Raw genomic sequence first — 27,619 nt, 5'->3', positions numbered from 1 at the left:
AGCTTTGTACATTTGCGCCCACGCGGACCTATGAGCTCGTTATTCCTAGTGATCCTCTAGCACAGATATCTACATATACTGTATCTAGATCGCTAACGCCCGTTGATTTAGTACATAGAAAATTGGCAGCGAAAAGTAACTACAATAAGCCAGCGAATTTTATATTATAATTTTATATATTTATATGAATAACTTAGTCTTCGGTGTAATGTTACGGTAAATGTAATAAACTGGGGATAAATCGTGGAATATTTATTAAATTGACCGGTGATTTTATATAATCCCCAACTCGTAATGGCGAATGTGATAAATTTGTTAAGGCATATGCTGTCTACACGGAAATACTGTCTTATTGTTGGTAGGTTTAGAACCTTGATTATACAAATCAATTGATACGAATAGATATACTTCGCATATTTTACGAGATTGAATATTTGAATACTTGTTACACATAATAGATAATGTTCGCGGTTCAATCTGCTACGTTTACTATTTGAACCGGAGTAATAGTTATTTTTGCTTCCTATCCACGTAATTTCGTTCCAGATTTTATATTATTTATAAATTCGTTAATCGGTAACGTATTATAATATCAAGTACTAAGAAAGAATAATTATTTATTTCTGGTATTCCTGTTATACTTGAAAATTTTAGGTGGACAATATACAATAATAAATTAATTCATGTATGTATAATTTATGCCCTTTGTTTAGTACGAGTCGATGATGCATACACTATTTTTCGACTTGGCGGTAAATGCATCGCACGCCTCGCCGCGGCGGGTCTAATAGTAGAAAAAAGAAACGTGTAATGAAAAGGTTCTCTTTATTTTCAGAAAAGGTCACTTCCCATGTTGACACGTCAGCGCTCGTACTCATTAGCATGTTATATGACGCATTCGATCAAACATGTCAAGTTTAAATTCTTTTTTCTGTATCTGTGAAAATATGATTTTTCAGTCTGGCGATAATGTATTATTGCTGACATTCTATTTAAAATAGTATTTCCAATGGCATACCACTTTTTTATCTTGACATGTCCAAAGCTTTGTACTTCTCCAAAATTTTATCAGTGTGATTTTAAACTAATTTAAAAATATTTATCATGAAAAAAGATCACGAGGAATGAACCATTAATAAACCCACGAAGCGATTATGTCACCGTCGTGCAACCCACCATTTACCTATGTGTCCTTCTTTTATTTCCTCCTCCCCACCCCTCTTGTTTACCCCCTCTGTAGTCGTCAACGAGAGAAATATAATCATCTGTCGTTTGAAATGAGTTTCAGCGTGTACCGTTCGCGCTACACGTGGCAGCGAACGTGTCCAAGTACTAAATGAAACAAGTATGTAAATGTGACGAGCGAATGGGAATTCTTCCGTAAATCACTGTGCATACACAACCATTGATCGAATCGAGCGTGTAGTATCAAGGACGGCATATGTAGTACGCTCACCTTATCACGCTCGTCTCCCACGCGATCGAATCGAAATTCGTCTCGAGCACACGAACGCCCGTTTGCGTTTGGTTGTGGCTCGTCGTTGGTCGAAGGCCACCGACACTGCCAACCGAGAGCCCTTTTTGCCTCCGTCGCCGCCCTTGTTTGTCTTTCTCTATCTACGGTCCCTGTTCCACCCAAGCGACGCCGACGTTTCTAGGGGTCGCGATCAAGTGGCCCTGCGCCGTCCGAGTGATCGAACGTGAAAATCTTCAACGACAGCAGCCCAAATGAATGGAATGCCAGCCCACGCCTGAGAGCCGCCTGATAGGCTGCTCGATACGAGGTGAGGCTTCACGTACACTACGCCGGAGCTCAGGGACGTGACGTTTTATGGGCGCTCCCGCTAGAAAAGGATTCATTCACTCGTGCATTCTACCTCAACGACGGATCAACGTATCCCGAAACCCTGAGATGTGGTTGAATGTAGTAACGAGTAGGAGATGAGAAAATTATGTCGGATGTTGAAATTAATTGCACGTCTTTACGTTCATATATTTATATTATAAATTATATAACTGTATTTTAAGCTACGGATCAGCTTTATTTCGAATATTTTTTTCATCATATTTCATACTATGTGCATTTTGTAGTTTCTACAGATTTCCTATAAATCCATAAAAATCCACACTTTAATTATTACTTTTACGTTAACTAGAATTCAATCACGCGACTCTAAATTCGTATCTAAAAAGAACAACAAAATTATATATTCCCAATTGGTACAACAACCCAACAAACTCGTTTAAGAATTCCATTTAAATAATATTTCGATACAGCCGAAAGTCCAAAGGACAAAAACTTTACTCCCTCACAATTTCATTCATCTTTCCAATTCGAGTATGACTACGATTATTTTCACCGACTCAATGATTCCCGAAGCTAATTTTTTTCCTCATCCGTATCTTGTACATCGATAAAAATACGAGGTCGGTCAAAGACACCGGCGGCGTCGCGTCGGATCGCGTCCAAGATTCTATCGTTTCACGGAGTTTTGTCGGGGCGATATCGAGCGTCACGCCGAGCCTGGAAGCAGAAGCACGTGCACGCGAGTGTGCGTGCACGTTGATACGGAGTAGACTCTAGTATGTAGATGGTGGTGTCTTTCTCGGCCGTGGATTGTAATAATATGCGCCCACGCAGGCGTGAGACAGTGAGCGTGTAGTGTACGGGCGTCCTGCCCCCTCCCAATGGGGTCCATGTCACAGGTTTCAACGAACGGCTCGGTCAGTATATACCGACCCCCGCCCCGACTCATCTACCCACGCCTTGTTAATGAAAACATCTTTTGTCAATGAACTGACGTCAGTCTGCACTCTGACTGGTCGAGCGACCGAGACCACGTGACCGGCAGCCAATCAACGCAAGGACGAGGCTCCCCTACGGTCGGAGAGCCGAGCGCCATTTGCCCATTCTGTACGGAAGAACGGTCGAGGTAAGGTGTGGCCTGCGGCAGGCTGGCCAGAGGTGCAACGGAGAAGTTGAGTGAGGAAGAAAAAGACAGGAAGCGAGACCACGAGAATTTGTCGGTCGGTAGTGTGTGGCGAAAGAGAAGGATACGACGAAAAAGGAGAAGAGAAGGAAAAAAAGAAGAGGAAGTTGGGTACGGGTACCGATGCGATGGGAAGACGCGTCGAGCGATGCTGGAGGGATTCGTGAGGTGAGGGTGACGGTCTGATTTTTAGACCGAGTGCAGTTGGCCGATGGAAAGATGATTTCTGGGTTAAGGGGAATCTGGTGCGACGAGTAAGGGGAATGTGGAGAGTGTCGAGTAATTGTTGATTAGTCGCGGGTCCGAGTAAGGCTGACTGAAAGCTCTGACCTGTACGACTCGCTAATTTTCACCAGGACTGATCTTTCACTTTTTCCTCGATACCTTGCACGCTTGGGCCGATTCGACTCGGTCCAGCGTTTCTACCGCGCACCATCCTTTTCTCCAGTGAATAAGGAGCAAGGTACAATATATAATACGATACCAAGATCCAGTGATTCGTCGAGCGCGTGGCAACGGTAGACCTAACGGCAGCGATTCAATCGCGAGGAAGACAGTTAGTTTTTCGGATCCGCGTCTATCCCCGTCAGCCGAGGACCAAAACCGAGGATAATGCCACTGTCCGCGACAGGTCGAGATGAAGTTGGTTCGCTCGAATCTCGAGGCTCGCGATCGAGATAAATGAGAAAAGTGAGCAAGCGTGGATCATGCATTTCCTCAACGAGCTGAAACAGTTCGCGGCTGTGGCGTTAATTGGACCTGTCGTCTTTATTTACGAAAGGATCAATAATCGAGACGAGCTGCTGGCAGTGGAGAAGGAGAAGGAGGAGGAGGAGGAGGCGGTGGAGTAGACACCGCGTTAAAGGTGCCGCAGGAAGTAATGGCAACACGTGAGAACAACGCTCAGGAACGCGAACGTGCGTCCGGATGTCTCTGAGAGACACGTTCCGTCACACAAGTCAAAGTGCCATTTCATTGTATTCGATAAATGTTAAGTACACATATTGTTGTTTCGCACTGTCCAAGGAAGAGAATGAGACACAAGTTTGCATTCTGTGAGAATATCAGGCATGCTTACTTCCACCATCTCGTACCAATCCCTAGTAATATGTTATACGAAAGTGCCATAATAAGGAAGAGATTCTTTTGATGTCGAGGACCAGACTGCATCTATCGTTTAAGATACGATGGAAGATAGAGAGATCTTAGCGACAGAGAGATTGCTTCCGTGAAGGGTGCGAAAGAATTAAAGACCAAAGAAGCATCAGGAATTCGAATTAAAGCTCGCAACATGCCTGGTGGAAATGTTATGGAGGATGATCTTGTGGGCCCCGAGTGGCTCTTTGGAGAACTCAGATCGCAAAATAGTCCCAGCAAGTTACTCATCCTAGATTGTAGGGCGCATTCTGATTTTTCTGAAACTCACATTAGAGGTTCGGTTCCTTTAGCTATACCTAGTATCATGCTAAGGCGGTTGGCTGCAGGTAAAGTTGATTTATTGTCGACGATAAGGTGCTTAGATCTAAGAAATAGAGTCCAAGTGTTTTTGTGCGGCGACAAAAGCAGTAGAGGGACATTCGTGTTGATCGGTGACTCTACCGACCCTGCAGGACATCAGGGTGAAACGATCCAAGTTTTAAGTCGAAGACTTAGAAACAGTGGAGGATGCGTAGCTATTTTAATTGGTAAGAAAAACAATGATTTGGTTTTTATACGTGCATAAATATACAATCAAACTGTAGAAAAAGATGTATTACACTTTTACAATTTATTATAAAACATTGTACTATTGTAAGTACAGGATATTCATTGTGATTAAAAAAATCTCATAAATATTTTAATTTAAAAGTAACTTTAATTTAGTGAAAACAATGATAAAGGAGGTTGAAAGTGTCTAAGAGTGAAATAGTATTGCATAAGCCGTAGTAAAAAGCTAAAGACCTTTGTACACATGAATTGGATATTAAGAGTAGTTGTGAATGAAATATTGATTTGTGTAGAGAGGTTATTGCTATCTATCAGCTAGATACTTAAATCTGTTCTATAGTTCTTCAAGTTTTCTATGCTTAAAGCTGTATATGTATACTAAATTGACATATCTGTTGACTACTATTAAGTATACAAAAATATCATATATGTATAATGTGTTGAATATAAATATGACAATGACTATTTTACTAAGATTATTAATTAATTAATTGTTTAATGCATTAACTCGTATACAGATGTACTAACATTTTGTAACTCTTACCGCTTATGTATATTGTTTATTCGTATTTATATAGATTTTCCTGTTTTGGTTTTTGCAGGAGGTTTTGGAGCATTCAGAGATAGATATCCTGAATGGTGCGAAGGCAGTCAAGTTAGCGGCGAAGGTCCTCCTGGTCAAGATTCTAATGAAGGTGAATTAATGGGCCTTAGATCCCTTCGAATATCTACTCCACCAACAAGATCTTATTCAGATTCTGACAGTGATAGTACATGTGATTCTGTTGGTGAGTATGTTTGTATGTATACTAGGAAAACATTTTATTTATGGAGTATACATGAAAAGTTATAACGAAATGATTCCAATCTTTTTTAGGACCTGAAGAGGACAAAGACTTTCCAGTTGAAATTTTGCCTCATTTGTATCTCGGAAATGCAGCAAATAGCGTGGATCGGGAAGCTTTAGCACGTCACAGGATACAATACATTCTTAATGTAACCCCAGATTTGCCAAATGTATTTGAAAACGCTGGTTCGATAAAATACATGCAAATACCCATAAGCGATCATTGGAGCCAGAACTTAGCTAGTTTCTTCCCACAAGCAATTCAATTCATTGGTAAGTATAATCTTTTACATGTATAGGAAACAGCATTATAAAATATTTGACAGAAATCTATATTTTACTGTACTTATCTTGTCAATAACAAAGCATTGTGTTTGTAAATTATAAAAAACATTGTTATGTATTTTCAGAGGAAGCTCGAAGTTCAGACAAAGGAGTGCTGGTTCACTGTTTAGCTGGAGTATCGCGGTCCGTCACAATTACCGTAGCTTATCTTATGCACAAGTGTAGCCTCAGTCTGAACGACGCTTTTAACTTAGTACGTAGTCGAAAATCTAACGTTGCTCCGAATTTCCACTTTATGGAGCAATTACATAGTTTCGAAAAGGAACTGAGGGATCGGGGTGATAGAAACAGGGGGAACGATCAGAGATGTATCGGAGCATGTCGACCTGGAGGTCCTTGCAATTGTCCAGCACCCAGTTTTCTCAGTCCCATCGACTTAGGTCTCAGTCCAGATTCAGGTATAGAATTTGATAGATGGGCGGCTAGTACGCCGGCTGAATGAGACGGGCCAGGGGGGACCCAATACAAATTTTAGGTCCCTCCTAGTATGTTTCATGTCATAGTAGAAGAGCCCTAATTGAAGGGTAAGGGAAACGAAATTTACATTTTGCTAGGGAAACCATCAATGATCGAAACGCAGCGTAAAAGTAGACGATATGTCAGATATGTTTGTTGTGTACCAACTGACCAAGTGGTTAAACGGCTGGGCCTTTTCACTATTTTTCTAAATAAATTCTTTCCTAAGGCTTCGCAGTCATCGTCTATTTTCGCTTAAAAGAACTTGAACGATCGCTGAATAATGGATATTATTTCTCAGAATGTACTTGGAACGATTCGGATCTAAACAAATACTTGACTTTTACGAGAGAAGCGAGAAATGTTTACTACGATTCTAAAATTTTCAATTTCTCGCATGCGGTCAAATTTTTAGAAGCTATAAGTCGTATCGCAATTTTAGAGGAAAAATAGGTACGACTGTGCGGGTTCTATGACTTTTTTTCTATATTATCTGGATAGCATTAAACATTGAAAGTATTTTGTAATTGAAATCTGTACTTTCTTACTATACGCTATAATTGTAGTTTGTATATTCTGAGATTATGCTTCCAAGTTAGAGGATTTTTTTTTCCAAATTATGATAGGGTTTGAGATACATTGAATTTGTTGTTTAGTACTATGTGTTATCTCTATATATTTCTAGGATACAATTTTATACATATGCTATATCTTGAAAGACGAAATCTATATTTTTAATACTTATTCCCTGAACCCTTCAATTATCGAGGCTGTGTTTGTTTCATTACAGACAATGCTTAACTATGAAAAGAAATATTATCTAACAAATTAAGTCGTCAACCAGGCAATCACGAGTAGTCGAAATAAAAATCACTGCTTAACACACTAAGTTTAAGTTATCGGAGGTACAAAAATTGAAAAAAAAAAAAATTTCTCGTACTCAGCAGTTAGATTATAAAATATATAAATATATATATATATATATATACATACGTATATATAAAGTAATTTGAAACTCAATCGTAATTTTTGACATAGTTTTTCAATACACAAAAGTGACTTAACTTGAGAAGCATATTCTTGCTGCATTCTGACTTTCAAGATGCGAAGTTGTATGCACGTTTTCTCGAGTAAATATCTCGGTTAAATAAATTTAAGGAGTACATCTTATGGATCAGTGCATTTCTATAGGGCATTCCGAATCTCTCCTACTTCCGAAAAAAAATCAGGGTCGTCGTAGACACAGAAGAGTTTTTAGAAGCTTTACGTTTTGAATTAATTGAGGTAAAAAGTATTCTCACTTACTTTTACCAAAGAATCTAATTGTTGTGAAATAAAAAAAGAAGAGGAGTCGCGTACGAATCAGAATTCTGTCGGTACAAGTAAATTTCGTCTCTGAAATTTTTTATAGAATCTTTTTATACGGCGGTCTTGATCCAGCGCGTTGATACAAGAATGCAACTAATTCTATGCTGTACAGCAATTTAAACACTAAATTTTGAATTGTACGATTCAGCACTGTTTCTATTATCTTACAGATCTCAGATATATATTTAAAATTATTTTTATAAAAACGAAAAACGAATCGCATTCACATTCCCATAATGAGCCACAATGACCTGATATACTGTAACTATCTTTCATGTACTATATGTATTGTTCATTGAGCATAATTGAGGTTAATATGAGTGTACACAGTGAATGTTATTTTCCGTGTAATTACCCACAAAAGTTGTGGTAATGAACTCTTAATTATTGCGAGAGTGAAATTGATATACAACTAAGGAAATATATATTTGACGTTAATGTAATAACAATATTCTACTATTACACTGTTGTCTGTTGTATGTTTATCGAGTACGATACTCGAAAGATTTAATCAAATATTATGTATATTATATAAATTATTATTTTATATTCATCGTTGTACATATATTTTAATTAATTTTCATTAGAAATACAACTTATCTTACCTGAACCGAATACAAGCGACTATTCTTTATAAAAGGAGCATGTTCTGGCAAGGTTAGCATTGGATTTTGTATTAACGAAGATTGTTTCGATTATGGCAAAACGTACTTTTATTAGCAATGAGTAATTATAATGTTTTTTTTTAAATCATCAAACTGCATAAAATATAAGAAACTTATTTAACGCAATATCGATAAGTATATTCGTTAATTACAACATTAATTACTTGAGTCTTGTGTTCGCCGTTCCATTTTTATAAATTTTTTTAGGATATCTTATATATATTCAAAAGATTAAACTAATAATTTGTTTCGAACAATTTGCCAACTTGTTCGTAGTATTCGCTGGGACATTCGTTTCTGACATAGTTCTCAATACGTTTAATGCAACTTCGGATTCGTGTATCGCTTTAATCAAGTTACTACGATCCTTCGAGTCAGATGTATATAAAAGTGTTCCTAGTCCCACAAGAGTTCTAAATAGCGCTTCGGGTTCGTTTAAATGAGGTAAAACAGAAAACATTACATTCAAGCATTGTACCCTACCAACTGCATCGTTGTACTTATTTAAGGCCACGGTTAAATTCAATATATAAGTTGATACTGCGACCTGAAAAATGTGTACCGAATTAGTTTTATATATTATACTTTATTCATGTATCGTTTATTCTTTCAAATTATCCGTACCTGATTATTTTTACTTCCAAGAGATTTCAAATTTGATAGAAGCGTTAATATTTCATCTTTACTATTATAACAGAGTTTCTCTCCTTTCTCATGAGAAAACATGTTCACTAATAAACGAAATGTGAGCATTTGATTAGAAGCAGACGCCTCAGGCTTGATGTGTTTTTTTATAATTTGCAATAAATCATCTGTACACAGTACATCATTGATTTCTTTATAGAGCACAGCGAGTCTTGTTATATCGAGCACAGGAAATAATACATCGTCCGGCCAATTTAAAAGTATCTTGAAAGTACTCAACACATCGGCTGCTGATTGTTCAGAAGCTTGACTTGCCGTGAGTGTTACCAAACTGTCTAATTTATCATCGGATACTTTGGAAGCTTCGTTTTGTTTAGAATTAAATTCACGTAATTTTTCTGTTAAAAGTATAATAAATATAGCATAATAATGCGGTCTTATACATATTAATTTAATTTGTTGTAATGAAAATAGTTTCTAGCCTATGTATCGATAGATATGTATAAATAAGTAGTATATTTTCGAGTATAAATACCTAATATACCAGAGAGATTAGCGTGTTCCAATTTTAAATATTTTGTATGTGGAATATAAGAAGGAGATAAAGAACAATCGGAAGAGTTGTGCACTACTGGTCTCACAGACTCCTCTTGCTCTGTGGCATTTGCTGTAGAACGTGGAATATATCTATTGCCTCCTGTGAAAGGATCTGCGTATTGGGCACCAGCATTTACAACTGGTGCAGATTGAGAATTTTTTATAATGAAATTTGCAACCTACAAATAAAAGTAATTATATCAATAAGTATAATTGTCAATAGAAAATAACAAAAATGTTTTAAGCTACTTACCTGATCTAAAAATAATTGACTAAGATCATTGTCATAAAGAAACCTCTGTGCAACATGCCAAGGATCCTGACCTTCGTTGTAGGGTAGCTTTAATGGAGGAACACCATCTTGTATGTCAACCGAGAACACATAATCGTATTCTACTCCATTATGAAGTCGTTTTCCAGATGTAGCTGCAGTACCACCCGTTGCACCCATGACATCTCCAATTTTTATCCATCTCTGTTCGTTTTGTGACCAGCTATACGCACTTACTATATTTCCGTCGTTTACAATTTTTGTTTGTCCATCTCTTTGACCAGGCTCTTCCAACGCATTTGTACCTGGTAAACTGTTAATGCATAAATTAAGGTGCTAGTATATCACTTATATTGTATTTTCTTGTCTCAATGTTTTACTCACTCTTTAATTTTAATCCCACCCAGTTCTAGTTGAGCATTCAGCTTAGTTTTGGCTGTCTCCTGCTCAAATTCTTGCAATGCTTTTTCATCCGCATATCGCTCTGGATCGCATGAAAATATCCTAACAATACCATCAGAACTTCCAGCAACTATGTCACCATTAGGAAATAAATCGATACACCATACCGACTGAGTCGGCAATGTAATAGTTTGACTTATTTCACTATTATGCCATACCCTAATAGTTCTGTCTTCACCCGAAGTAAATACACTTGTACCATTGTCTTTAGCCAAAATACTATAAATATAATTTTCATGTCCATTGTACGTTCCTAAACAGCTTCCAAGAGATGCGTTCCAATGACGCACAGTAGCATCATTGGAACACGTTAAAAATTCATTGCTATTTATTACGCAAATATCACGAACACAATCGGTATGACCAGATAACTTATGGTGTATGGAACCATCTTCTGTCCATACTATAACCAATTTATCCGCCGATCCAGTTATTATGGATCCATTCAATAAATCTGACACACACCATACGGCAGCTGTGTGACCCACCAAATTCAGCTGTGGTTTACTCAAATCGTTAGTGTTCCATAGTTTAGCACTCAAGTCCCACGAACTCGAAAGGAATGTTCCTTCTTTTTTACCTGTTCTCAATTTGCACACTGTATCTTGATGAGCTTTTAATATGTTGACAGGTTCTATTTGATCTGGTACATAAATGCATATGGTTTTATCGTTGCTGCCAGTTATAATGAATCCCGTAGGATTTCTTTCTGTTGGATTTATAACGCATACCGAGCTAACAAAATTAGAATGTCCTTTCAGTGTCGCTGTGTGCACATAATCCTTACCATTTCTGTAAAACATTTAAATAATTTTTACTTTATAATACGTAGAATTATAAGAGATATGCTATACCTCATACTTCATTTCAAACAAAAAATGTAAAGCAACATACATTGTACTACATTAATGTACATGACATGTTTTCCTTTTTTGTGAAAATTGAAAGTCATGTTACTTTTAAAGATACACATATTTAATATTTAATTAAAAGTCTTATTATTGCAATGTAATAATGTAAGAGCTCGAGAGGCCAGAAATTCTTTGTATGCTTCGACGATATATTAATAACAAACGCATTAACAGGTTAAATACCCGGACGGTTTCCATACAAGAGCTGTTTTGTCGCGGGAGGTTGATATAATAGTTCCATCGGCGAATGTTGCCACGGCCCTCACATCGGACGTGTGTCCGAAAAGTGATGTCCTCAATTTATAACACGGCTTGGCCATGATACGTTCTGATATCCTAACGAGGTACGCGTAAGGCGTAAGGAACGTAACTTGTGCGAATCAGTACCAATCAGTACCAGTACCAGTACCCGTGCGAATCTTTCCAACCGGAATGCATCAGCGCAGACAAATTCAATTGGTTTTGACATTTAAAACGCGTTCGAGCATGCGTGACGCTTTGTCGCTGTATTCGTACTACGTGACATGCGTTTTCTCCTCGTGTACAATAACAATAACAAATAATCAAATAGCGAACAATCAAATCATCATGCGTATTAGGTGCGACGATAAAAATCAATTTTAAAAACACAGCCTTGTCATTCTTTCTAATAAATCTGGTACACACTTTATTATGCTAACCAACCAGTCTTAAGTAATGAGGGGGATGTATCATTGCCCCAGAAGAATCAGCAGTACTATGATTGTTAAAAATTACAATTTATTATTCATCACATTCATTGCATTCATATTTTGCTATAACGGTGTCCCAAGAATGATGGAGGTCCTTGAAAAGGGTGATTCGGCAGGTGATTTGAAACAATTTTTTTCTTAGCGAAAATGTTGATTCATATCATCCCCTGAACCACCCCTTTCAAGCACCTCCAACATTTTTATATTTATTCATTACAAAGCTACATTCAAATTTTCGCGCCCTTTATCTTCAACCTAATAGCCATCTAGCGGTGAAAAGGACCAACTAAAATTTCAACCTTTGGTCAACGCCTCTATCGGGAAAACATCCAAGTTTATCGCCGAATAGTTCTTACGTGCACTGCTAGATGGCGCCCTTTATTTTCAACCTAATAGCCACCTAGCGGTGGAAAGGGCCAACTAAAATTTCGAGCTTTGGTCAACGCCTCTATCGGGAAAACGTCCAAGTTTGTCCTCGATTAGTTTTTTTTTTTAATGTCAGATGGCGCTATTTATCAGGATAGAGAGAAACTATTTTACGACATGAAACTATCTCTATGTAATTCTTATTTCATGATTAATTTGATGAGTCTCTGCCAACCCATCCTGCCAACCTGCCAAGATTAGTGTTCTTAGATCAAAGCCGGTCACATAGTGACACGTACATATTATTTTTGAATTCATTTTTAAATATGGAATATATATACCGGGTGCCGTTTTCAGTGTTGGAAGTGCCTAACTTAAAGTTAAAAAAGCCATCATGGTTTACAAAACCAAGTGCTATGGTTGTGTTTTCATTCATACTTTTGTCATATTTTCTAGTAACAGGAGGTTAGTATTGTTTAGTATATAAATTTCTTTATAGCTTTTCCTTTATTTTCATAAAACTATTGAAAAATTATAAATCTTTTAAAGGTATAATATATGATGTAATTGTGGAACCACCTAGCGTAGGGTCAACAACTGATGAACATGGTCATACACGTCCAGTAAGTAAATGTAGTTAAAATAACTTTATATAAATATTTAATTGACTCTTCATTATTGTGTTTTTTTCCATTATAGGTAGCATTTATGTCCTATCGTGTAAATGGACAATATATTATGGAAGGATTAGCATCTAGCTTTCTTTTTACTTTAGGTGGTATTGGATTTATAGTATTGGATCAAACGCATAGTCCATCAACCCCTAAACTTAATAGGATTCTTCTAATATGCGTTGGATTTATTAGTGTCATTGTTTCATTTATCACTTGTTGGATTTTCATGCGGATGAAATTACCGTAAGATTTCCATTATTTTGTATGAAATATTTTATGTAGCACAGGTGTATACTAAATTTATGATGAATTCATTTCTTTAACCATCTAACATAAACCCTTTTTCAGGGGATATCTACAATCATAAAATTAATCCATTTGAAAGTTATGTGAATTGAAACTTAACACTTTTTAGGCATATAAAATGTAATATGTCTGAGCAACGTGTACTGCTACATTTTATATTACTTCGTTGTATATAAGGTATGTTGATGAGACTAATTTACAAACAATATTATCATGAAAATATTTTTTAAATACATCTTAGATAACATAAGGAATTTTTGTAATTTCTTCCCTCGTCCTCTACTCTGTCTTAAAAGTAATGTACACATTTTTTATTTTACTTTTGCATGTCTATGCATATATTCTTTATGTACTTACTTAAAAGTGTGTGTATATATATAAAACTATTTACTAATCGTAAAAATAATTACTAATCATTCTTCTTTTGTTTAATAAAAAAAATGTATAAAAAATAAACACTTTCAAGAAAGTACAAAGTACAAGTAATGATATAATGATATGCTAATCGTAATGAGTAATTTAATATAAGTTATAGAATTAATACATTTTTTTTTTTAAACAGTAACTTCAATTTATTATAAAAATTATAATGGTATAACATATACTTAAATTTTTGTATTTAATTAATATATATTTGTGAAATAATGTGTGTGTATATAATTATATATATATATATATATATATATATATATATATATATAATTTTATACAAGTACTGTAAACATATTTAGCATATATTTGTGACTATAAATATAAAATATTTTATATTAATTCATTTTAAGTTGCTCTTTAATTCATTCAATAAGATGGAGCCTATTACCATTTTTTCACAATTTACACAGATTTCCAAACATTCGTTACCTAGCATTTTTATTGTCAGTAACACCAACGATTCTGATGCTAATGTATGGGCGGCAAATCTGTAAACCAAATGATATTTGTACACTACAGTGAAGTGATACATTTGAAAGTTTTTTTTTCTTGAAATTCAATTAAATTTAAATATAATAATATAATATAACATAATAAATATATAAATTGCTGTAACTTGGCTGAATGTAAACCTGAAGTAACTAACCTGATTTCTTCATCACTGCTAGATATCACTGCAACATTTGCAGTTTCAAAAATAGCTTGAGAAAGAGCTTTTTTATTTCCAGAATATTGTACTTTTGCTACATGTTCGTTCATACCCTTCAATTTAATTTTCTCATCGGTAAACATACGTTCTGGTAATATCACAGCTCGTATTATTTCTCCAATTGGCGGTTTAACAGTAACCGAGCATGAATATTTTTCTTCCCCAATTGCAAAATCGATACTAAAATTTGCCGGTTGCGTAGAGTCATTGAAATTGATACCCAATGTAGAGGATAAATTGGAATTAATCTCCAGTAATGGTATTTGCGTGAAGTCATGGATCAGCATACCTTTTGGTAAATTCTAAGGAAATAAACAATTAAGATATTTTCTAGTAATTGCAAATGTATCTAAAAATTAAACAAAAATTTTAACACATCAATAATTCACCTTCATTCCCATTTGTATTTCTTTAATAGGCTCGTTACCTTCGTTGGAAAACGTTAATTCTATGGTAACAAAATGAGCGCTTACTAAATGTTGTGATCTTGTAAACCTGTATTCAATCTTTAAACCATGACCGGTAATACTATTTAACAATTCAGATTTCTTCACTGGAATGAACGAAGTTGGTACTTCTCTAATATCATTTGTAATATTGGAATTCATTGGAGTAAGAAAACCTGCTGTACTCAATGGCATAACAGGTGTTATTGGAATGACTGCAATAATATTATAATAAAATGTAAATGTTTCCTTTATAAATATTTAGTTTTAAGGCGGGTCAGTTAACGAAAATCAACTGTAAGTAATTTTCTAGATAAAAATTTAAAAATAAGTTTTTATATATGGTTTTCAACACAATTGTAATGCTATATCTTACCATCGTCTAACTCTAATAGAAGATCAATGTTACTTTTTGGTTTTTCTTTTGATTTTTGATTTGAAAGTTTATACTTCTCCTTCTCTTCACTCTCCTCGGAATCTTCAGAAGTTTCTTCAGAATCTGATTCAGTATCTGACTCGCTATTAGAATCATCAGACTTCTTATCTTCGTTATTCTCGTCATTCTCAGACTTGCTAGTGCCTGATGTGTATTCAGATGAAACGCTGTTTTCATCCGAAGAGTCATTTGTTGAAGTATCTGAAGATTCATTGTTCAAATCTAAAAATTTGGAATAATATGTTAATCTAGAAGTTTTACCTTTCTGTATGTAACTTTCTGTACTCCTAAACTTTACCTTCCGCCACACTTTCTTCGTCACTGTAAAAAGATGATTTTTTTCTCTCCTTTCCTTTTTTATCTTTTTTATCTTTTTTATAACAATATACTTCTCTTGCGTCTATCACATCGGTACTTGCAATATCCCTCACGGATGGATCGGGAGCTGCATTAGGAAAAGGTGGCAAAGGCCGATAACCAGCACATGGCATGTCCAGATAGTGTGATAATGTACCCAATTGAAATTCTGAATTTTTAAACCTAGACGTTAAAGTTGGTGCAGGTTTTGGAGCGAGAAATATTCGTTTTGCAAGCTGCAGAAGTTTCTTTGTCTGATCATCCTCATCAAAAATAAAACGCCTTAAAAAGCGTGCACGATCTCTAATGTCATAATTTTGATCATATTTTGCCAGCTGAAAAACATACTGAGAAAATGCTTTGGTTTGTCCAGGATTATTCAAACATAGCTTTACAGCTAAGTTTAAAATCTGTAGTTTCACTATGTCTTGCTCGTTTATAAAGTTTTTAGCCATTTTTCTAAGAACATCTGGTGCTATCTTAGGTACTCTATCGGAATATTCACCCAAGAGCCACAAAATCGATGCCCTCGCTTGTGGTATAGTTATGAAGTCCATTAATTTAGCCATATGAGCAATTATATTTTTATGTTCATTCGGTTGAGTTTGTAAGAGTTTTTTTATAACCACCACACTTTCTGCTACAACAGCTTCTGAACACGGAATTAGGTGAAATATTATAATTAGAGAAGCATTAACTCAGAGTGTAATTATACATTCGATAAGTACTCACCATCTCTGTTACTCAGCAGGGAAACTAATCCATTCAGACATGTATCGGTCACCTCTTTTATATTACTTGCGCATCTTCCAATTGCTTGTATACTTGCTCCCACGAATTCTTTATCGCTACTAGAAATATATGTTTGAAATTCTCTTAGGATAACTCCGATGCTAGTTTCTGTTGCTAAATTCGTTAAAATATCCAATTTTAGAAGCTTTATATGTGTAGGATCTGAAGTTCTTACAAAGAACGACTTAAGAAACGGTTCAAACATTCCCTGTACAGAAATATTATGAATTATGGTTTGCATAAAATTCTTAATTATAAAAAGGGTCACAAAAGTGATATTTTGTATACATATGTTCTATGTATACAATAAATCGTATTATCGTTAAATATAATAAGTACTTACATTACCTTTCTGGTAATTGACATGCTAGCAATGCAATGAAGAACTACACTCTGCACTTCCCTGTGTCCTCTTAATAACCTTATGAGTGCTTTAGCAGCAATAATTACTTCGCTTCGTGGTGCTGTGTGATGGTATAATTGAGACACCGCCATTACCACAGAGGCATTTCTACTTTGTAAAAGGGGTTTTGTGTTTCGTAATAATAATCGGTGATCAGGATCTAACGATAATTTTGGTTTCTTTGTATTAGATGAATCAGAATCAGAATCGTAGAATGGGCGATTTTCGTCTTCTTCTATATTCTATAAAAATAATTTTCAAAGAATATGTATATTGGTTATACTGTATATAATTTTAAGTAATTATACATACATCTATGTTAGGATTAACAAATTGTGTTCGTCCATATCTTGTAAGCATGTTCACTATAACAACTTGACCCCACTCGTCAACATCTACTAACAAGTTACAGAGTTTTCTGTAATTCTTGTGTATTAAGTCTATTCTTTCAGGACAAACTTCTTCGAAAGCCATTACTGCTGAACCCACAACTAAAGTTGTCTTATCGGATAACAGCTTTTCTAAAACACTTATCAACTCCTCTTTCTGATCAGGATCTAAAGAATAGAGCTTAGGTATTGCATGGGCAGCAGTTTTCCGAACATATGGCGACATATCGCTAGCCGAATCCTTAATAGCAAGCATTACAATAGGCACAATCATAGTAACACGTATGCTCGAGAGCACCCTTAAAGCACTGGCTCTTATTAACTGGTTAGGATCTTTCAATGCTCGCTGGAATGTAGAAATAGATAAAAGGGCAAGATCTTGTTGGTCTTCTGCATAACGGACTAAATACACATAAACTAATTTTTTCACTTCAATATTTTTAGATACAACATTTTTGACTACAGCAGGAAATAATTCCGATGCATCTCTTCCTTTCGCTATCATCTGAAAAACACATCTCACTTTATTTGTTTTATCCATGATAGGATTAAACCTCAAATTAGTTAAGAATTATAATAGAACAATTAATATTGATTTAATTATTTTTATTAAATGATATAATAAAAATGTTTAACCACTTTGCCAGGCAATGAATTAATATTTGATATAATGTAGCATCTATGAAATACGTCACAGAAGAGCCAATCCATGCATAGTACATAATTTCATGGAAAGTAGTTAAACAGTTTTAGAGTAAAATTAGAAACCAATAGTTTCTAAATATTATACAATACAATTATATAACAGATCCAAAAAATATATTACCCCAATTATACGTTTCATAGCTTCCAGCTTAAGTCCATCTTTATTACTGTCCAACATTTGTTTCAAATCGTCATGTCTAAATGAAATAAAACCATTTATACATGTAATGCATATATGTAAATATATTTCATCATGTTTCATTCCATTTTTGATTAAATATATTTCCATTAACATTTCCAATAGTCAGTCCAGCATTACAGAATACCATGCAGATGCAACAAAGTCAAAATTAAGACAAGAAAATAATTGTGTTTAAGAAAGATTTAAATTAAAATATGTAAGTAGATATATTTTAGTTATTGGAAACTTGAGAATAGTCTTAAAATATTTTAATTAGTAGGATAATAAAAGTAAGTAATATGTTTACTTTTTGTAATCAGAATGAAAAAATCCACCAGAAGCAGGATCAGTTGCAAGTTCTACATCTGCTGTACTTGACGGTCTGTCATTGCTGTAAGACCCTCCGTTATTTGATAAGGAATTCGCAGCAGCAGTTAACATTTTCTTTATTTTCAATTAATACGAAGTAATTATTCCTTTCTCGTTTCGTTTAGATTTCACTATAATTCATGAAACTCGTGCAGTAAGAATTTACTGTAAGACGTATCCACTCAACACATATCCATTTTGTTTAGATCTGTTTAGATCCAATCAAACCAGTCTACTGTCTACTGCAGTCTACTTGTACTTCGCAAAGATTCTCGCTTTGCATATCGAAATATATCGAATGAAACTTTAAACGAATGAAATTTGATATACAACTCTTTCAATGTTGATTTATTTGTAATACCTTTAATTTCAGCATTATACTTTGCTACAATCGAAATTTTCAGTGAAGAATTGCGGCGATACTAAAAATACCAAATGAAATATGTATCGAATACACCTACTGTCTTTGATTCGTTTCATTTTACAAGAGAAAATCACTAGGAAAGAATAGCGATCTTTAGAGGATCACTAACAATGAGTTCATAGGGTCACCGCTCGCTAAGCCGCTCTGTGACCGCTCACAGCCGTGTAAGTCTACAGATTTTTCGCTCCCAAATATAGCGACCGCTCTCTGCAGCTATTGGCTACTAAATAATAATAATAATATTTTTCAAATAGCTAATTTTTTAATTTTCGAATTACCCGTCATTTGTGACTCTTTATTACGATACCTTTAACTATACTCTAAAAATTGGAAAATTTATTACAATTAGAAATCGAGCTTTTGGTGTCTTTGACCACTAGGGAAGAATGCCACCTTCCCACTAGGGGAAATGCTAGTGACACACTATAATTAAAGAATCTGTGGACTGAGGAATACAAGAGTGAATTACACACATATCTAATGAAAGAAAGCGGTTCGCCGATAATACCGATCACTTATTATATTGGTAATGATATTCAAAAAGGTTTTCTTTCTCTTTAAATTATATAGGAATTTTATGCTGTCTTTTAATAGTGTGGCTACATTTTCTGTAGAAATAAAAATAAAATCGTACGTGTGTGACAGATATAGCGAATGCTGTGTGTGGGCGTATAATATATGATAATATATGATAGAATTTCATTAATGCATTTTCCAAGTATAAATGAAACGTTGAAACTACTTTGAAAGTTATCTTTTTCCTTTTAAAATGTTTGATCGTTATCTACCGTTTATTTTTTTTTTTTATTTAGAACGAATTATGCAGAACAAATGTAAGGTACCCTAAAAAAAAAAAACCGGACATGCAGTAATTTTTACACCGTTTGCTAGAAGAATTATTGCAATTGCTTTTACAATTATGGGTAAGTTACAAACGCTCGTACGCGCATCGAAAACTATTTTACATTTCATGCATTTCAGAAGATTCTATGGAAGCACAGAAATGGCATCAGCATTTATCTTTACTGCGAGAACAGTATGTTAATTTGTATAATGCAAACACAGAACTTCAACGTGAATATGCTATTGCTACAGCAAGTAAACAGGAGTCTGGCTTTATCGGAAGACTCTTAATAACAATAGCATCGTTATACGGTCAACATCGCTACAGGTCTATAATGTTTTGAAATTATAATTATATATGTGAATGTTACAAGTAATGATTTTTTTTTTCATTTCATAGCGATGTAACCATCAAATTAGTAAATCAAGAAATACCTGCACATAAATTTATACTATCTGCTAGAACAGACTTTTTTAGTGATTCAAAACTTTCTGAAGTGACTAATTTAGGTAAAATGACAAAAAGTCGATAGAAATACACGAAAGATAGTTACATATACATAAATAAATTCTGACATATATTTGTAGATTGGTCTAATTTAGAGTCCAGTGTTGGATTAGTATTGTTAAAATGGATTTATACAGGAAAAGTATCTCAAGAAAATTTAACATTGGATTTAATGAAAGCAGCATCTAATTTTCAATTGGTAGAATTAGTTGAACAATGCGAGACATATTTAATTGGAATTGTAGGATTCAAAGACTGTGTACAGTTATATGCAGCTGCCGAAGAATTAAGTACCCAAAAATTAAAAGAACATTGCAGCTCTTTGATTTCGGCCCATTGGGTAAGATGAAAGCAATATCTACTAATTTCTTTAAATACTAATTATAAAATGATTGTATTAAAAGTTTGTACATTTAGGAAGATTTAACTGGTGAAGACTTTAAAGAAATGCCTGGTTCATTGTTATATAAGTTATTGCAAACGAAAAGTAAATACCCATTACATGCTGCTATTCGATTGATGAGGGAAGATGTGGTTTTTTTATATTTAGTGGAAAATAATTCAGGGGTAAGTTATACAATAGATCTTATACAATAGATATCACGAACGTGCGATATAACAAATTCATTCTCTTAAATGTTCACATTAATAAGTATATTTATATTGTTTTATTTTTTCATTTTAATAAATGATATATACAAATTTTCACAGATTGCTTTAAGTACTTAAGTATTATGATGTAAATATTAATTTTCACAATCTATTGACAACAAATATGTGCTGCAATATTGCTCACCTTGTTAAGTAAATATTCTAGCATGCAAAAATATTATTTTAGTTTATTTATTTAAATACTTCTGTATCACATAGTCATGGTTTCTTAAAATTATAATAACTTAATTGTACGATACCTTATTATTATTTATTCTTAATATGAAACTATAAGGAAAAGTATTCTTTTTTTTATTTCATAACAATAAGTATTTAGAATAAAAATATTATGTTAACTTTGCAAATAGTGATGTCGCTATTAATATAAAAATATGATACATATTCATGATTTGAATTGATTTTGATGAATTGCATAAGTGAAAACTGCAAAAGCAATATTCTGGAGGACCTGCCGGAGCTCCTCTATCTTCACCAATGAAACAACCTTCTTCATAAGCTGTTGTCACAATTTCTTCTTTATTTTGCCATTTGTTTTCTATGTAACTATATATAGGAACTGCACTTTTTTGAGGTGCACAATCTCTTTCCACAGCTGTGATTACAGATGCTATCAAAGATAATAAATCAATAATACATTACATATACGATGCTTTTCCTAATTTATAATTTGAAATAAAATAATAATAATTCACTTACATTTGAACTTGTAATGAATAGTTTTTTTCCTACAAAGTGTCGATGAAGGACAGAGCACTTGAAATCGAGCACTTCCATCGAATTGCGAACATAGCAGATTAGTTTCTTCGTGTCCTGGTTGAGTTGCATAACATTTGAAGCATGATATACCATCTGCATTTACTGATATTATAGTTTCTAAAACTGTTTAATATTTTCATAATTTAAAAAAGGAATTAAATATTCTGTAGTAATTTTCATATCAAATACAATAAATGTAAAGTAAATGAATAAACTTTAATATATAAAGTTAAAATATCCTAAATGTGTACATACACACAAAAATTGCAGCAATTAATACACTTTGCCAGTGCTTTATTAGGAAAGTCATCTCATTTATGCTTGAATTTAAACCAACTAACAGTAAAATATTTATTTTTATTTTAAAAAAAAGTTTCTTTTAACATTATTTATGCTTGTTATCGGTCAGTTTTTGTATGTATTTATTTAATTTTTTGTGTTATGGCTTTAATATTCAATTCATCATCATCACAATACAAATCTGAAACAATTGAATCAATTAAACGTGGGATTATCCAATTTAACAATTAATAATATATAAACTAAACTCTTTAGCGATGTCCAGGAAATTTGCAGGGTTTCAGAAGTCAAAAGAAACATTGATATGTGTTTTATAATTTGAGTTTATTTAGGGAATCTATGTTTATGGTTTGATGGTCATTGATTACCAAGCTTATGTCAAACTAAAAGAAACAATTAAAATAACAAATAAGTTACTATTTTAACTTCATTTAGAATACAGTTTTCCTAGTTTTTATTTCATGACCACTGACTTATAACGTAAGCTGAGTGTTTAACAATCAATGATCCATAACATAAACACAGATACCCTAAATAGATCCATGCTACCTGCACCAATATTAGTGTTATTTGAACCTAACCACTGATAAAATTAGCTACAATGATTGCAAAATATTGGAACAATTTTTTTTTAGAGGAAGCCTCAAACACATTATCAATTGTAATTTTTTAATTGGTACATAATTTGTTTATTTTTTTCAATCTACTTAATGACACAACAAATTACATATATATTATAGCAATTTTTTGCAAATCCTCATGTAATTTTTTATACAGATGTAAAATAATTAAAACTAATCTTTTTATATTTAGGTAAATACATTATTCATTTATTTGTAATCTTTTATAATTTATTTTATGAAATTTAAATTCAGATCATTTAATTTAAGTTTTAGTAGATAATGTTTACAATAGAATTAATTATAACGTTATCTTAAAGAAAAATGTAATGCTGACTCAAAAATATTAAAATCGAATTGTTAGTCACTATAGCTATATTGTTAAAGGATAGATAAGTTTTAGTCAGTGTATAGCTATTTATTTCGTATGTTATTACAGCAAGCATTAGTACATTAATGTAATGTTTTTTGTTCAATAACGAGAAGTGTTTACAAATCAAAATATTAAAAAAGCAATTTTTTGAGGGTTAAACAATTAGAAAGTTTTATTTTTAATGTGTTTGTTTTTAATAAAAGAATGGACTTACAATGGATCTAAGCTTTTAAAGTGTCAGGCAAGAATTTGTGGAATTTATAAGTAATTAGATGTTTGAAATTTATTTAAAAGATAAAGAATTTTGTGTCTATGCTTGACATTCAATTGTTGAGTAAGGTATTATCCAATTACGCACTGACACTTGTTCCTAGCAACACTTTATTAACATTAACTAAATGTCACATTGCAGCGTCAGTCTTTCAATTAATCTTTTACGGTTCTGCGATAAAATACACTCATTAGTCGGAAGTTGATTGTGGTTAGATGACTGTACCATACGCCACGTCATGTCCTCTCCATCCTTTACAATCACATTTTCTGTTACATCGAAATGTAATCTTTATATTTTTCTCCACATACTTTTCTGCACTGACGTCTGTATTCTTTTAATACTAAAAATAATGTTGATACATACTGCTACAACACATATGTACACATGCATCCGTGGTGGGCGTATGCGCACTGTCTTCTAACGTAGAATTAAAATAGTGGTTCTCAACCGGTTCATAAACAGGATGCTTATATCTACTATCATCTATTATGACTGATACCTTTTTATCAACTAATGATATGAGATAAAAATGGAAAAGTAAGCGGATTCATTATATTTTATGGTGAATACGATGACTAAAATCAATGTTTAGTTTATAATACGTTTCAAATTATACATGTACATTCATGTTCATTTATTTGTTGATGGTGCGTAGCTTGCAATTGGGTATAACAGTTAATATAGTGCATCATCTTGCTGATTACATACACAATTGATCACTTTGTTGTATTTATGTGTTTTAGCTACCAAAAGCTGTAAATGCCCTCGATCAGAAGGGAGAAGTACCCTTAGAAGCTGCTTTAAAAACACGTCAACCGTCATTAGCTCGTACTTTAGTTGAACATGGGGCTGATTTAAGTGCAAAAGATTTGAGAGGTCTTTCTTTACTTCACGCTGCAATTTTTAAAGGAGATTCTTATTCGGCAGAATTTATAATAGAACAGTTGGAAAAAATTGGTAACATGCAACAGTTATGCGAAGCTGTAAAGATTACAGGAAATGCACAGGACATAGAAAATCCTGAGGATCTTGAAGGATGTACTGCTTTGCATTTGGTAGCAAAGCACAACACAAAAAATATGTTAGCCATTGGATCCCAATTACTTCAAGCTGGTATTGACCCTAATTTACAGAATCAGAAAGGATGGTATAATATTTCAGTTACTCTTATTTCACAGCATAAATTTTGAATAACTTTACTATTATTACTTTCTATTTTGCAGGACTGCTTTGCATAGCTGTGTCTGGGAACAAAACGAAGCTCTTTTTGATATATTGCTTCAATATCAAAATGTACATTTAGATAAAACTACTAATGAGAATGACACTGCATTATGTTTTGCAATGAAAATAGATCCATTCAACGAATCTTTCGCTACAAAACTTTTATCTAAAGGTGCAACTCCCAATCCTGTATACAAAAATACAGGAGACACTTTGCTACATGTTTTAACCCGAGAATGCAAAGAAGAGGCAGCGATATTTTTAATTGATTATTGCAAGGATAATATAATGAAAAAAAATAATGATGGATGTTTAGTTTTACACGAGGCTTGTAAAGTTGGTTTGAAAAATTTAGCTAAAGCTTTATTAAAAAATGGGTTTCCAATAAATGAAGTTACTTTGTCAACTGGAGATGCACCAATACATCTTGCTATTTCGAATTTATATTTCGATATGGTAGTCGAATTATTAAATGCTCCCAATGCAAAATCTCAATTACAATTAAAAAATAACGCAAACGAAACACCTTTAAGCTTAGCTATTAAAGCTCCACTTAAGAAAGGCAAAGATATTGTTTTGGCTTTAATAAAAGCTGGAGCAAATATTAATCAATGTAACGAAGAAGGTTTGACATTATTGCATCAAGCAATACTGAAAGAGGATTCAGCAACTGCGATCTTTTTATTAGAAAATGGCGCAGACATGAATACACGGTAAATACTTTAAACAAAATTAGAGAGAATGGAATTTAAATTTGTGCTCTATATTGACATATATATTTTAACAATTTTATATTTCCTTAGGACTACAAATGGAGAGACCCCGTTACAACTTTCTGTACATTGTAGACTGGGTGAAGTGGTAGAGGCTCTTTGTAAAAGAGGTGCGGATACTTCTGTGGGATGCCCATTATGGGATGCTCTAGATTCGGATCAAGAAGATATAGCATCTATTTTAGTTAAGTATGGAGCTGACACTGACTGTTGGAGTCCTGGCCCAGATGGTTGTCAACAAACATTATTACACAGAGCAATCGATGACAACAAAGAAGATGTTGCACAATTTCTTATAAGAAGGTATATAATACGTTTAAAATGCACAATTCATATTAAAAATTATATTATATTTTTTAAACAATATTTATTTTAGTGGTTGTGATTTAAATGCACCAAGGAGACCTGGTTCAGATGGTAGAGGAGGTGATGAGGCAAGAGATGAATGTACCCCGTTACATTTATGCTGTCAATGGGGACTAGAACAAGTTGTTCAGACACTTATCGAACATGGTGCCGATGTGAATGCTCGAGATGCAGAAGGCAAAACTCCAGTACACGTAGCCATACAAAACCAGCATTCACAAATTATTTCTTTATTGCTTTGTCATCCTAGTATAGATTTAAATAAACGAGATAAGAAAGGTTTGACACCATTTGCAACAGCTTTAACATTTCGAAACAATAAGGCGGCGCAAGCAATATTGGAACGACTTCCTAAAGCTGCCGAACAGTATGATAACAAAGGTAGAAATTTTTTGCATACTGCCATTCAGAAAAATGACATGGAAAGCATTTTGTTCTTGTTATCTATACAGGTGAACATTTTTTAAATTACATGTTTTCTTCAGCTTCTTATGCTGTATCTATTTGCGAAATATTTACAAAATTAAACACCACACATACATGTAACTGAATCAGTTATTTTGTAGGTAGACGTGAATTCCAGAGTTCACGATGTCACACAAACTCCACCTTTACATCTAGCTGCAATCAATGGAAATGAAACGTTGGTTCGAAGTTTAATTTTGGCTGATGCACGCGTTAATGATACAGACGCAAACAGAAATACTGCGTTACATGCCGCAGCAAAAGCAGGTCATGCTGCAGTTGCATCTGCTTTATTGCAGGTAATACAAAATGGTTTATATATTTCTGCAAAGACATTTTTATGCATAAATATGTTTCTTTAAATAAATACAAAGTACTTTTTTCGTATTTTACAAATCATTTTGTAGCAAGATTTGCTTTTCTTGCAGAACGACATTAACTTTGATGCAGTAAATGCAGATGGAGACAATGCATTGCATGTAGCTGTAAGAGAAGGTCACGTATCGGTAGTGAGAACACTTTTGACTGAATGTACACTGGATGCAGAAGCAGTGAATTTGAAGGGAAGAAATCCTCTGCACGAATTAGCTAGATGTGGGAAAGATAACGCTGCAACTATTTGTGAACTTTTCTTGGAATGTATGTCACAATACCCAGTAAATAATGCAGGTAAAAAAAAATATTTAAAGAAAAATATTAATTACATTAATACAATAATAATGTTGTACATTAATCATTTTATGACAAATTAAAATAAATATCTTCTTTAAGATTTGGACGGTAATACTCCCCTATTAATTGCTTATATGAAAGGCAATGGTCAGCTTTGCCGTACTTTGGTAAAGGCTGGTGCATGTTTAGGATCTATGAATAAAGAAGGCATTACAATTTTTAATTATCAAGTAGCAACAAAACAATTACTATACAGATTGTTAGATTCCTTAACACAAGAAGCACCATGGGCCGATAAAGATCTTTGCTTGGAGTGTGGTACCAAATTTTCACTTACGATGCGGAAACATCACTGGTATAAAAACTATGAAACAATTATATACAGAATAAATGCACATAATATACGGATGTAAAACTAATCTAAACAATTTTTTTAGCCGCCATTGTGGTCGAATTTTGTGCAATAAATGTTCTGGTCAAGATGTGCCAATTGTAAAATTTGGATTAAATAAACCAGTGCGTGTTTGTGCGGTATGTTTTGATGTATTACAAGTAGGTGCTGAATGAAAAAAAGACTTCAATAAAAAAAGAAAAAAGAACATTCATATGTAAATAAAATAAATGTCATTCCATATGCATTTTTCATGGAAAATAAGTCTGCATAATATTATGCAAGCCTGAGTATGTATATTTTACTGTATTATATAAGTATCCTTGTTGAAAATTTGTTAAATTTATAGTTACTCAATTTTAAATACAGATGATGGAATGTCGACAGAAATTTAATAC

The 27,619-nt window shown here is 33.7% G+C and overlaps 6 protein-coding genes across 11 annotated transcripts; 3 read left to right on the top strand and 3 right to left on the bottom strand.

Annotated features, from left to right (window-relative positions):
- The first annotated feature begins 2,684 nt into the window (after positions 1–2,684).
- On the top strand, positions 2,685–8,266 carry LOC128896325 (dual specificity protein phosphatase Mpk3). The gene is made up of 4 exons (XM_054159621.1): positions 2,685–4,675; positions 5,300–5,485; positions 5,575–5,817; positions 5,955–8,266. The coding sequence occupies exons 1-4, from the start codon at positions 4,282–4,284 to the stop codon at positions 6,329–6,331; spliced, it is 1,200 nt and encodes a 399-aa protein (XP_054015596.1). The 5' UTR covers positions 2,685–4,281; the 3' UTR covers positions 6,332–8,266.
- Positions 8,267–8,408: 142 nt separating this feature from the next.
- On the bottom strand, positions 8,409–11,787 carry LOC128896324 (phospholipase A-2-activating protein). 2 transcript variants are annotated; one of them, XM_054159620.1, is made up of 6 exons: positions 11,465–11,787; positions 10,276–11,145; positions 9,874–10,204; positions 9,559–9,799; positions 9,003–9,421; positions 8,409–8,925 (listed from the first exon to the last, which is right to left on the bottom strand). In XM_054159620.1, the coding sequence occupies exons 1-6, from the start codon at positions 11,503–11,505 to the stop codon at positions 8,602–8,604; spliced, it is 2,226 nt and encodes a 741-aa protein (XP_054015595.1). In that variant the 5' UTR covers positions 11,506–11,787; the 3' UTR covers positions 8,409–8,601. The 2 variants fall into 2 exon arrangements, with proteins under 2 accessions (XP_054015595.1, XP_054015594.1); XM_054159619.1 differs by having other exon boundaries at positions 11,448–11,785.
- Positions 11,788–12,567: 780 nt separating this feature from the next.
- On the top strand, positions 12,568–13,595 carry LOC128891825 (oligosaccharyltransferase complex subunit ostc). Its single transcript, XM_054155697.1, has 4 exons — positions 12,568–12,826; positions 12,911–12,984; positions 13,061–13,278; positions 13,384–13,595. Exons 1-4 carry the CDS (start codon positions 12,688–12,690, stop codon positions 13,400–13,402), a joined length of 450 nt encoding a protein of 149 aa, XP_054011672.1. The 5' UTR covers positions 12,568–12,687; the 3' UTR covers positions 13,403–13,595.
- Positions 13,596–13,856: 261 nt separating this feature from the next.
- On the bottom strand, positions 13,857–19,019 carry LOC128885251 (AP-3 complex subunit beta-2). The gene is made up of 10 exons (XM_054143339.1): positions 18,499–19,019; positions 18,132–18,207; positions 17,229–17,810; positions 16,862–17,158; positions 16,454–16,721; positions 15,663–16,373; positions 15,305–15,586; positions 14,872–15,143; positions 14,420–14,784; positions 13,857–14,261 (listed from the first exon to the last, which is right to left on the bottom strand). The coding sequence occupies exons 1-10, from the start codon at positions 18,630–18,632 to the stop codon at positions 14,114–14,116; spliced, it is 3,135 nt and encodes a 1,044-aa protein (XP_053999314.1). The 5' UTR covers positions 18,633–19,019; the 3' UTR covers positions 13,857–14,113.
- A 363-nt stretch (positions 19,020–19,382) lies between these two features.
- Positions 19,383–27,611, top strand: LOC128894858 (rabankyrin-5). Of its 4 annotated transcripts, none has more exons than XM_054156890.1 (14): positions 19,383–19,510; positions 19,797–19,907; positions 19,966–20,155; positions 20,228–20,337; positions 20,416–20,675; positions 20,753–20,902; positions 24,074–24,477; positions 24,554–25,267; positions 25,358–25,630; positions 25,704–26,145; positions 26,260–26,457; positions 26,587–26,827; positions 26,930–27,185; positions 27,268–27,611. In XM_054156890.1, the coding sequence occupies exons 2-14, from the start codon at positions 19,904–19,906 to the stop codon at positions 27,395–27,397; spliced, it is 3,372 nt and encodes a 1,123-aa protein (XP_054012865.1). In that variant the 5' UTR covers positions 19,383–19,510; positions 19,797–19,903; the 3' UTR covers positions 27,398–27,611. The 4 variants fall into 4 exon arrangements, with proteins under 4 accessions (XP_054012865.1, XP_054012856.1, XP_054012874.1 ...); XM_054156899.1 differs by lacking the exon at positions 19,383–19,510 and adding an exon at positions 19,527–19,702; XM_054156881.1 differs by lacking the exon at positions 19,797–19,907 and having other exon boundaries at positions 19,426–19,510.
- Positions 20,985–23,754, bottom strand: LOC128894878 (uncharacterized). 2 transcript variants are annotated; one of them, XM_054156919.1, is made up of 4 exons: positions 23,271–23,754; positions 22,019–22,244; positions 21,704–21,886; positions 20,985–21,614 (listed from the first exon to the last, which is right to left on the bottom strand). In XM_054156919.1, the coding sequence occupies exons 2-4, from the start codon at positions 22,071–22,073 to the stop codon at positions 21,334–21,336; spliced, it is 519 nt and encodes a 172-aa protein (XP_054012894.1). In that variant the 5' UTR covers positions 22,074–22,244; positions 23,271–23,754; the 3' UTR covers positions 20,985–21,333. The 2 variants fall into 2 exon arrangements, with proteins under 2 accessions (XP_054012894.1, XP_054012903.1); XM_054156928.1 differs by having other exon boundaries at positions 23,553–23,754.
- Positions 27,612–27,619: the final 8 nt, after the last annotated feature.

This window comes from Hylaeus anthracinus, unplaced genomic scaffold, assembly GCF_026225885.1.
Source record: "Hylaeus anthracinus isolate JK02 unplaced genomic scaffold, UHH_iyHylAnth1.0_haploid 0, whole genome shotgun sequence".
In the NCBI taxonomy this organism is placed as follows: Eukaryota; Metazoa; Arthropoda; class Insecta; order Hymenoptera; family Colletidae; genus Hylaeus; species Hylaeus anthracinus.
The sequence above is the reverse complement of the archived record's forward strand: the minus strand, read 5'-3'. Positions and strand labels throughout refer to the sequence as shown.

Coding starts and splice junctions, on each gene's coding strand:
- LOC128896325 (XM_054159621.1), top strand. CDS start 4,282: ATGCCTGGTGGAAATGTTATGGAGGATGATCTTGTGGGCCCCGAGTGG. Junction 5,486..5,574: donor TAGTACATGTGATTCTGTTG/GTGAGTATGTTT, acceptor AATCTTTTTTAG/GACCTGAAGAGGACAAAGAC. Junction 5,818..5,954: donor ACAAGCAATTCAATTCATTG/GTAAGTATAATC, acceptor ATGTATTTTCAG/AGGAAGCTCGAAGTTCAGAC.
- LOC128896324 (XM_054159619.1), bottom strand. CDS start 11,584: ATGGCCAAGCCGTGTTATAAATTGAGGACATCACTTTTCGGACACACG. Junction 10,205..10,275: donor GGTGGGATTAAAATTAAAGA/GTGAGTAAAACA, acceptor ATGCATTAACAG/TTTACCAGGTACAAATGCGT. Junction 9,422..9,558: donor TAATCTCTCTGGTATATTAG/GTATTTATACTC, acceptor TACTTTTAACAG/AAAAATTACGTGAATTTAAT.
- LOC128891825 (XM_054155697.1), top strand. CDS start 12,688: ATGGAATATATATACCGGGTGCCGTTTTCAGTGTTGGAAGTGCCTAAC. Junction 12,827..12,910: donor ATATTTTCTAGTAACAGGAG/GTTAGTATTGTT, acceptor AATCTTTTAAAG/GTATAATATATGATGTAATT. Junction 12,985..13,060: donor AACATGGTCATACACGTCCA/GTAAGTAAATGT, acceptor TTTCCATTATAG/GTAGCATTTATGTCCTATCG.
- LOC128885251 (XM_054143339.1), bottom strand. CDS start 18,632: ATGTTAACTGCTGCTGCGAATTCCTTATCAAATAACGGAGGGTCTTAC. Junction 17,811..18,131: donor CTATGAAACGTATAATTGGG/GTAATATATTTT, acceptor TGTGTTTTTCAG/ATGATAGCGAAAGGAAGAGA. Junction 16,374..16,453: donor CCTGCTGAGTAACAGAGATG/GTGAGTACTTAT, acceptor TTCCGTGTTCAG/AAGCTGTTGTAGCAGAAAGT.
- LOC128894858 (XM_054156881.1), top strand. CDS start 19,465: ATGAAAGAAAGCGGTTCGCCGATAATACCGATCACTTATTATATTG. Junction 20,156..20,227: donor TACGGTCAACATCGCTACAG/GTCTATAATGTT, acceptor TTCATTTCATAG/CGATGTAACCATCAAATTAG. Junction 25,268..25,357: donor GGCGCAGACATGAATACACG/GTAAATACTTTA, acceptor ATATTTCCTTAG/GACTACAAATGGAGAGACCC.
- LOC128894878 (XM_054156919.1), bottom strand. CDS start 22,073: ATGACTTTCCTAATAAAGCACTGGCAAAGTGTATTAATTGCTGCAATT. Junction 21,887..22,018: donor AATTGCTGCAATTTTTGTGT/GTATGTACACAT, acceptor AATATTAAACAG/TTTTAGAAACTATAATATCA. Junction 21,615..21,703: donor TATTCATTACAAGTTCAAAT/GTAAGTGAATTA, acceptor TATCTTTGATAG/CATCTGTAATCACAGCTGTG.